General features: G+C 47.3%; 1 protein-coding gene across 1 annotated transcript in view; it reads right to left on the reverse strand.

The window, feature by feature from the left end:
- Positions 1–114, reverse strand: part of TM4SF19 (transmembrane 4 L six family member 19) — a 1,664-nt gene extending 1,550 nt beyond the window's left edge. The window contains exon 1 of the mRNA XM_009702530.1: positions 77–114. Coding sequence (XP_009700832.1) covers positions 77–114 — 38 coding nt within the window. The remainder of the gene's footprint in view (positions 1–76) is intronic.
- Between the last annotated feature and the right edge of the window lie 10,502 nt (positions 115–10,616).

Here is a 10,616-nt window from a genome sequence, read left to right on the forward strand (position 1 = left end):
TCCCACCCGCGGGTGGATGGGAGTTTGCTGGGTCGTGCTTTTGGCTCCCAGCCTGTCCCACCGGCACTGCCCTTACTCGAGAGCAATGGCCAATAAAAATCCTATTTTCCCCATACCGGCTAATTAATTAAATATTAAAATCAAATTCCATGTTAATACCAATCTACTGCTGCCGAACTGTTTTCTGGAGGTTGAGCTATTTTATCATAGAAGGGAGAAGCCCAACTTCAGACTTGTTCATATTTTTTTTGCCAAATAGACACAGAATTTAAGACACCGAGCCTCGAAACCCGTGCGACCCGTGGGGTCGGCTCCTCCAAAACGTCACTGCGGGAAGACGACCAACCACCACGGCTCGGTTTTGACTTTGAGTGCTTACAACGAGGAGGAAAGAGCCAGGAAAGGGGCGAAATCCTTGGACAAGGATTTGTGTAAAGCGCATCAATCAAATCCAACAGCAACTCCATCCCCATCGCACGCTAGACTGAGTGTGCTGAAACCGATTAAAGTTAATTAAGAAAGGTTATCACCTATCCTCAGGCAAGCCATCCAGCTCTGCCGGCTTTTTATTAAGTTCTCAATTCACCGAGAAAGTGCCTGCCCATCTCCAGGTGGTATCCCGTAAAAAATTAGCTCTCCCTCTTCTCTACCTGCGAGACGGGGCATGATCCATCGGTCGCTCTGGGACCGCTGACAACAACCCGGTTCGCTGGTGTCCTGCCTTCCCAGGTTTCTTCTACCCTGTGTCCATTTTTACTTCAGCTTGGGTTTATGCATTTATTTTTTTCCCCCCCTTTCCCGGTGGTTTGCGACCCATTTTGCACAAGCTCCCTGAATCAAGCTGCTTCCCACGCTGGCTGATTTATTGCGGGCTGACTCTGGCTTTGCAGAAGCAGAAGCGAAGATGCGCCGCGTGGTTGTTTCCGTGGGAAGAGCTGCCTTGGCCCCCCCCTCGCACGTGGCGTTAGCGGCTCAGGTGGCATGTCCAGCCCCGGCACGGCCCGAGAGGCCGGGGGGGGCATCGGCCAAACGGGGCTTCACATCGTTGTGACCTGCCAGAGACCAGCCACGGTGGGCTGCTGGGGGTCGGGGAAGGCTGAACGTGGAGGAACAGGGCTGCACAACCCAACTGCATGGAAAGGACGCAAGGCAAGGAGCCCAAGGTGGACCACCAGCTCCATCCATCCGGGAGCTTCACCTTCCCTCTGCTTTCTGTCTTCCCTGCCTTGGTTATAAGGAATTTAGAGTCTCTTGCCCTCCCTGCGGTCCCACCTGAAGTCCAGGGATTGTGCATAGCTGTCCCCCCAGAACCACGAGCATCCAGCACTGAGTCCCACCTCCCCGCTTTGCAGGACCTTCCAGAATAGCTCTCGCTCCTCTGGAGCTCACACCATGGGCTGCTTTCACCAGCCAGAGGCTTTTGTGGTCTTCTCCAAGTCTCCCCTTGAGCTCCCCAAGGACTATCCTTCCCCTCCACCGTTGCCCTCTCCCTGCGGAAGGCAGGAGGTCTCCTACCCCCAGGAAGGATCTCCGCGGCTTCCCGCCCCCCCAATGCCCCCCTTGAGCAAGAAGCGAGTTTGCATGAGCTGCTTTCTTCTCCCTCAGCCAACACAGACAGACAAACCCCTCTGTACGGGAAGGTAAAACAAAAGTACGGCTGAGCCAGCCCCCGTTAGGACACTCAGCAGACAGACGCCCTTCCTGCCAGCGTATCTCCATGGCCAAAAGCAAGGGGATTCAAGCCGAGCCCAGGGAATCTCTCCTCCCACCTTCCCGGCTTACCTGGGAGCGATGCCACGTGGAGCCAGCAGCGTCCACCGCTCGGACGAGCCCTGTTCTGGAGGCATCACCCACGGGTGACTGACTATATATGATGTCCCAGCGTGTGCTCCACGTCTTCCTCCTCCACCCCGAGGTCCACCCACTGCCTCAGTCACGATCCTTCCCTCTCCCACACGACCGACAGCTCAAAAGGAAGAATGACTGTCCCATCTGAATGAGCCAGCCTCCGCTGGCGTTGCAGTGGATCCATCAGTTCGGTTATGCCCCCTTTCACCGGCCCAAGCCACGAGCCCACCAAAACACGCACAACTTCACATTTTAAGGCTTCTACCACATCTGCCCTAAATGCCTTGACGATTGACGGAGTAGCAAATGCCGTTTCTCCTGGAACGACCTGCAGTGGCTACGTAGGGAGAACATTTTCCTCTGTCCTCTACAGCCCACTCCAAACGCTATCGTTCTGTCACCACAAGTCCCTGTCCTCCACCAAGAGCTTCTTGCATCCTTAGTTCCTTTGTTGTGCAAGAGCTTTGCGTGTGGATGCTGAACAGTTCAGGTTTGCCTCTTCTCATTTTTACCCACAGGAGGAAGGCACGCTAATATTTTAATACAAGCTTCGAAATAAATATTTTTGTGTCTCAGTTGGTTCCTACCTCCTGCCCTCGTGGCTCAGCTTTACCTCCGGGTGTTGAGCATACCCCCCTTCTGTATATATCTGGCACCTTGGTGACAACACCGAGAGAGGAAGGTTATTTCTGGATACCTGAATTATTGCAAGTCATCAGACACCAGCATTTCAGAGTCCTATCTGGGGTGCCCATGGCTGGCAGTTAGCGTGCTATGGGGAAGTTCCTCTCCTGTCCCCACGGAGAAGGTCTGGTGGTAGCAGCCTCAAGACAGGAACAGAACCAGGAGAACGTGACCTTTGTGTCCAAGAACAGGAGACAGGGAAGCTGTAATACCAAAAAAAAAATGGCAAAAATGAGGCAGTTTTTCTGGCAGAGGAGTTGCAGGCAGCACAGGCAAAGAGGAGAATTGCTCATGGGCTGCGGAGGCAAAAGGAAGAATCCTCTCCAAAGAAGAGTCTGGAGAAGGTTCATATTCCTCATGTGTTCATCATGAGGACCTGAGGCGCATCAGCTGCCTGGGATGTGGGCTTCCCCGTCTGCAACAGCCACAGCAGACAAAGCATAAGCGCAGCTATCGTGCTCCAATCTAGTAAATTAAAAAAGCAACTAGAGTGCTACCCTTTGGTTTAAAACCCAACTTGCTCTGCCTAGGGTCACGCACACGAGTAGCGTTTGCCAACAGGTTTCAAAGTGGCTTTTCCTGCTTTCGAATCAATGAGCGCGGGACTTGTCAAGAATATACAACCTGCTCTAAGTACCGTGTGCCACTGTTTGTTGGAAGAAATAGGAAACGGAGTCGGAGCCCTTGAGTGCCACATGGAAGAAGATGAACGGGTGAGGTTGGGTTGCATCAGCCAATTCTATTTGTCTTGGAAAAAGAAGCTGAGGGGAGCAGATGTCTGAGTAACAAGAGTTCCTCTGAAAGGAAAATCAGAGTTTGCACCAGCACGTAAATCCCCGTTTTATTCTTAAGTAAGACAAACTGGTGTCTAAAAAAGCAGACGGTAGCAAAGGCAAAACATGTAGGACAGCAGACTGCGGAGAATAATCCAATTTTTCCTTCCCCTCTCCTTTTTTACTTAGAAAGGGAGGAAGCGTGTTTTTCACTCTGCTGGAAGAAAATGTGTTGCAACCTCATCTTGTGCCTTTTTCTACGTCACGGCAATCTGAGCTTCCTATGTTGCCACACACATGATCTGGTCAATCATCTCCCACAGAAAACCCCATGCCATTCCGCGTGAAACGTCAGGGTGAATCTTCCCCAGGATCACTGATCTTCCCTTTTACACCCACTCCAGCCCAAGTCCGTAATAGTAATAATAATAATAATCAAAGGCTAATTTTAGTCCTGCACAGCTTCCCAAACACTGTGAGCAGCTGCATGCCTCCCTTTCCCACACAAGAACTTAATTACAAAAGCGTCAGCACAGCAATTATGGGCAAGCAACCCGCTGCCAAACCACTCGGCCACGGCGCTGCCAAACGTGGTCCCACGCAAAGGGATTCGGGCTCGGCAAGGTCCTCCTGCTAACTCCTTCTCTGGCATCGGGTCCCAGCTGAAGAGATGCCCGCCGCTTTCATCCTACTTGTTTTGTGTCACTTTATCCCGTCACACTTGGAGAGCTCTGCCTCTCCGGCCCACGGTTTGCAGGTCACACTCGGCAACGGCTCTTTCTGAAGTTTTAAGGACTGTCAGCTTTTCATAACCCCTGCGTCCGCTCTTTTAACCATGCTCCCCTGCCCTCTGCCTCCCCAAAATCCTCTAGGGCTGTGGAAATTGCACGGCAGGTTGGGTTTCAAGAGTGGTTCGACTTCAAGGAGAATCAAAGAGGCTGTGTTGAGTTTGAATAGGTGAGATCAAACCATTCTGTGCCAAACCATGTCCTGTCCAGGGGATGCTCAGCGCGATTCGGTGGTCTCTCCCGCTCCTCTCAGTAGCATCTGCAAACCTACGTCTGTCGCTGGCTAGCTAAGACTTCTCCAAACTGAGGTGTGGGCACGTTCGCTGCCAACGGTGATCCCCTTAGCCAAGCTCTGCATGGAGTTTGTGGCTGGAACTTAGACTGAAGAAGCACCAACACGATGCTGCTAGACAAAATGGCATTTGCTTTAGCTTCCTTATGAATTTCACCCGATTTAATACTTCAGATGAGATAAACCAACCCGGTTAAAAGTTGCAAGGAGTCTGCAGAAAGGGAAAATAAAGAAATAAAACCAAGAGGTATCTTGAGTCTATCCTGTAGTTCCTTGACCTGCAGACTGTGATGAAAAAACATTTCCAACTCGGTTGGAACAGGAAATATTTTCCTAAGCTGCACGAAGAGATCAGGCTGTTTTCCAGCCTTGAGAGGTGCACAAGCAAGTCTTCATCACCAAAACTGGAACTGTCCAGTTAACATAGTGAGAAGAAGAGGTCCACACGCTGAAAACTAGAAAGAAAGTCACTTCCAAACCACCCCTGAAAAGGCGGCTGGAGCAGCAGCCTTCCCCGGGGCTCCTCTGGAGGTCAGTGCCTCCCAGAAGGGTGTTAACCACGGAACTCGGACAACCTCCCTCGAGAAAGCTTTGGGTTTGGATGAGCCAAGCCAAGCACGTTTGCCCTCCTCTCCAAGGCACGCTGGAAACGAGTCACGATGAACACTGGTTGAAGGCTTTAGCCTGGCTGTTGGCACAGTCAGTCACCCTATTCTGTAACTTTTTTTTTTGAAGAGTTCAAACAGGGCAAGACTGCGGCAGTGGCTGAAGTTACTGTTTCAGCGGAGACCTACCTACAGTCAGCAACACAAGGATGACCCGAGATCCGTTTCTTAAGTTTTTGTTTCCCCGCTGCATTAAGCGCTTGTCCCGAAGGGACCCTGCTCATCCGCATTTCACATGAGGCCATCACAGGAACGTCCCAAGGAGCTCAAAAGACAGTTGCAGAAGTTAGAGGCTCCGTCTTGACACCACCTGTACCAGGAGGACGCTGATGGTTCAGAATAGAAAGACACATTTTCTCTGCTCTTTCATTGGGAAGGATGGAAAATCTCACCCCTGCCTCTTTTTGTTCATTTTCATAAGGGTATTTTTGGTATCGAGGTACCAGAAGTTTGCCTCACTTCAAGATTTTGTAATCTCTACCACGGGCTTGAATCTTTCTTAGGCTAAGCAAGGAGCTCGCTGTAATCACTAATTCCTTATCAGCAGGAACCAGATGCTTTCTGCTGAAGCCAGTTACTCGGTTTAAATACAACGATCAGACACCGTATTGCAAACAGGCTTCCAATTCAGGCAAGCGCAGCCCTTGCTGGCTGGGAGCTAGCATCTAAACCAACTCACATTTGGACTTCTTCAGCTGAGCTGCAGCTTCTGCTACTTACTTTGTAAACAGAGTCAATGGCAATGAGAACTGCTCCAGCCAGGACAGGGAAATCATACCCTTCCTATTCTGCCAAGTCGGGATTCACAGACCAGGAGGCAAAGGAAAAAGAAAACCACCCCGTCGGACAATTTTACTAAAAAGGCAGATACACACATGTAGGGAACTTGGCTTGATTTTCTTTCCTTCTACCCCAATAACTTTAATGAAAAACTCAGAAACTCTCCATAGAATGCAGGGACAGACTTTCATTACAACTAAAACAATACAAACAACCGCAAATCCAAAACCCAAGAGATGAAGAAAGCTACTGAAAACAGTTTGTTTTATTTCCAGGATCAAATATTACAATAGGACATTTACATATATTTATAAAAAAATGCAGCAGTTGTGTATATAGATCAGAGGTTTCCTTGAGTTTGGTCCCTCCCAGCACAGTGAGCTGAAATCTTCTGAATTAATCCTCTCCCTCCTCCCACATGAAGTCACCATCATTGAAGAAAAAAGTGACTACGGTAAAAACCGACAGGCAAAGTCCTAATTTTGAAACCGTAAGTTCACCGATCAAACAGCCTCATTTTTAAAAATCATCTATTCTATAGTCTGGTGTCTCTGATGAGGCACCACGTCTCTGAGCTGAGTTTTACCCAGATGTTCTTCATATAAATCTGTTCTATAAAATAGCACCTCGTCCCCCTGCTCCATGTACTTCTACTATCCATCCTTCTATACCTTAAAAGTCTCAGCACCATTTAACAAGCAGTTACAAAATGACTTCTGTCTGTACTGCGGACACTCACAGTAATTAAAAGACAGTGACCAAATCCCCAACTCCTGCACTCACTCATAATATACCCATGTAAACCAAGAGAAGACAAAACGGAGGCAAGTTGAGGCACCAAAGTTAAGTGCCACATTCTCCGATTAAAAACACGTGTGTGTGTGTGTGTGTGTGTGTGTGTATATATGTCTATACATATGGCTATATTTATTGGGAGCCGACAGACACCAAGCATCTCCTGGACAAGAGGAGACTGGCATAAAAATCATCCTGTACAACATCAAAGAAAGGGTATCCATTAACCTCACCAGTTCAGGAGCAAATGGCAGAGTAAAACCAAACTGCGGTAAGATCTTGGGCTCGGATAGAGAAAACCTTGGCAAGATCGTCTGTGCAGAGCGTCAGCCAACAGACCTCAACAGCTGGTCGTCAAATGTGTTCAGATCAACTCCAAACACACAACTGCGGGTATTTCCAACAATGTAGATGGCCAAAACACGAGGGGTTTTTTGCCTTTAAAACAATATCTGTTCCATTTATAGAAAATAAATAAATAGAAAGGGTGGGGGAGAGGAGAGGCTGCATTGAAATCTATGAGAACAGCGGGACAAGGCACACCTGGTCTTTGTGGGACTGAGACGTTGCACTTCACCCATGTAAAGCACATCTCTGCTACCCCTTCTCCTCTTGGAATACAGGACTATCTAATTTTTTACTAACTTGACTAAAAAGGGATTAAACAAGAAGAAAGTAGCGACATTTACTGACAATTAAGAAGGGATAAAAATTAAGTGATAAGTTCCTGAAATGACATGCATCTTCCCATTCACACGGACATTCCCACACAGGCGTCTCTGTTATCTGTTTCTACGCGGTTTAGAAAAACAACCACAAACACCACATTTTATGCATCTCTGCAGCATCTGGTACCTGACGAAACGCAGACCAAGTGATGCCTTGCCCCTAAAAGAAAACTGCTTTTAGTTTAGCCCTCTTTGCTCTCAAATCCCTGTGAATAAGCTTGGTGCTCTGGCCAAAACAGAAATTTGAGAAATCAGGCCCTTCACCAGTGAGGTTTATTTATTAAAACACGTACTAAAACTAGTAGCCAATTTCTGCAAGGGTACGAACCACAGCACCAGTAAAAGTGGAAGCTGGTATAAGCTGGTGCTGACGAGTATATAAATTTGGTAGCCTTTAAAAAACACGGCTATGAAAGTAGTGGACCACGTGAAACGCAAGCTGTTTGCAGCAGTGAACAACGGACGTGCTTTACAGACGAGAGGCGTTATTCTCCTGTAATAGCAAGGCAGCAGATCTAGCGAGCTCTGGAAAGTATGCTGATGTAAAATCCCTGTTTCAATTTACTTAGGAACAATGGTACCTTTGGATGCCTTTTTATAGACAACTATATTCTACAAGCCTATCATGCACATACACGGACATTCTTTTAATATTGGTGTTGTCAACTCACCTGATTTATCAGGAAGGGTAACACACTTGAGTCCAGGAACATCAGAAATGTAAAAATTCCAGACCTTAATTCAAAGTCTAATGAAAATAACGCAAGTATGCCCAGAAACATTTGGCACGGCCTTTATCCGCCCTTTTTATGTCAGTAGGCAATGCTGTGAGGTTGAAGGTGGTCAATCAGCTTGACTTAGAGGTTTATCATCAGGAAGACCTGAAATCCTTCTCTGGGCCTCGGAAAGATCACAAGTGGGAAGCCAACAATAGATTTGTCAACAGCACCTGGCAGGGAATGCCAGGTGCTCATTGTGCCTTCTGTTTTTGAATACTGGTTGTGACAGTGACTATTAGCTGCAGTTAGACATTAAATGTCAAAACAAAGCATTATTAGATGAAGAGCACATGCAAAGGAGACTTCTCCACAAGCACTAAGAAGCTACAGCTTGAAACGTGTTAGCTCTGTTTAGTTCTCTACCCGGAAAGACTTCCACTGTCTACACGCACTTCTGCTCCTCCAAACTCACGGCAGTCCTTGCAACACAACACGCAAAATATGGCCAAGCAACACCCATGGGAAGCCACAAACCACAGCCTTTGAAGGATTCTTTTTTTCCTTTGTCCTTCATATTTCAACATCTTATTTTGCAACCAGAGATTTAAGGCATTTTTTCTAACCTTGTCAAAAGCAATTTGAACTTCAGACTTAACATCTAGAAGCAATTGTGACAAAGGCTCTTTATAAACAGAGCCCAACAAGCTTAGATCTTCACTGCTACGATCTGTCACAGGCAGAACACGCTTAATGTTTTCAGTTAATGTTCCTCAGGTCAGCAAAACTCCTTCCTCCAAACTCCAAAGGGCTTCAACATAAATGAAGATCTGAAGAGGCTGTATGCTGGTTGGTGCTGTTTCTCAACAGCTTTCAGCCACCACAGCACAGCTGACAGACACGTGTGCTGCAGCACTGGTTTTATTTGGGTTGGGAAGAAGGAGAAAGAGGGGAGAGGAATGAAAGGAGAGAAGAGCCACACGCAGGGATGCATATTCCTTAAATTTTTTTTCTCTGTCTCCTGCTCACAAACCAAAGCAAAAGAAAACGGAAAGAAAAAACACACCATGCCAGAGGAAACAAAACAAACAGGCTCTTAATTCTTTCGAACAGAACAAACTACTAGAAACTGCAAGATGGAAGAAAAATCCCATTTTCGATGTAAATATTCGATTTCACATTCTTCTTTCCCTGTTAGGTTATAAAAAGAATAGTATTTTTCTAAATAAAACCTCAAGAAAGAAAAAATGAAATGAGAGTGTAAGAACTCCTGGTCCCATTACACCAGCAAGCAAAACCATTTACCATGCTTGAGATGCACGTTTCTTGATGGTTTAAAAATAAACTTCAGACAGCCAAGTGCAACGCTTGCTTCCACACGAAGGAGGTTACCGAGCATAAAACAAAAGCAACGAAAAGCTAACCTAGGGCTCCTCATTTTGTTTTTGATAGCAAGATGATGAGCGTAAGGTTACTCCTTTCCTTACAGCTGAGGAGAGAAGAAAGAAAGGAGTCGCCAGCTGCCCGCTGCCTTGCAGCTCACACACTTAGCTCCGAAAGAGGGGGTAAGAAAGGAAGGTTCACGGCACGGGACCACGCAGCGCAGAATCTCTCCCGCAGCAGAACGGATGGAAGAAGTTCATGCTCTTGCCCGCAATGCAGTTTCCTCTCTTCCCCACTGCTGATACAGCTGTTGGTTAATTTATATTAGATTGCTTCAACATATCATAGCCTAGCCCCACACACATTACTACAAGCAGGGAGGGGCAAGGGAGGAAGAAGAGAAGCTACCAGTAAAACAGACCTAGGACTGAAAGGACAGAGTCAATTTTGTATATTTAACTTTTCCAGCAGTTAAGTTAATGTGGCCTAATGTTCCCAGAGCAGATACAAACTCAAGCCTGTCCAAAATGAGTTGGCCCTCCACCAGCAAACACAGCCAACCGGCAACAACTCAAAAGAGGAATCGGTAGAACCACAAAGGCTCCCTGCCTTTACACCACCAGGAACAGGCAGGCGAGCAGGAAAGGTCAATACGCTCCCATCCCAGCCTGCCTGAGGGACACAGAAGGACTATCACTACACACGTGTTGGGTACTGCGTCCTGTGGGCAGCCTGCCTTAATTTTCCTGTGGCTAACCACAGAAGAGGTAATGAGTTTCAAGGCAAGAAACACCAGAGTGAGTTATTTCAACTAGACAGCTGAAGCTATTTAGGGAAGCATTAGATCTACACAGAAAGTGTTTCCTTCTGTCCCACTCTCTCGTACATCCAAGTCCGAGTTATGAATTCGAATATCCTAGAAACACAAAGGATCCTTCAGTCTAGGTCTAGAGCTGCCACTGCTGCTTCACAGGCCAAACTCCAACATCTCCCCCTCCTGTGCTGTCCTTGCAATTCACTTTCCAACGCTGGGAAGCAGCCTCCATGACACGGGCTCCTTACAAAACAAAAAAAATTACATCTGATGTCACATCAACCGTTGATCAGGGAACTGCAATCAGATTTTGCTTTCCTGATACTGCATCTTGCAGTAGAATACAAAAT

The sequence above is a fragment of the Cariama cristata genome, unplaced genomic scaffold (assembly GCF_000690535.1).
Source record: "Cariama cristata isolate BGI_N322 unplaced genomic scaffold, ASM69053v1 scaffold19636, whole genome shotgun sequence".
NCBI lineage: Eukaryota > Metazoa > Chordata > Aves > Cariamiformes > Cariamidae > Cariama > Cariama cristata.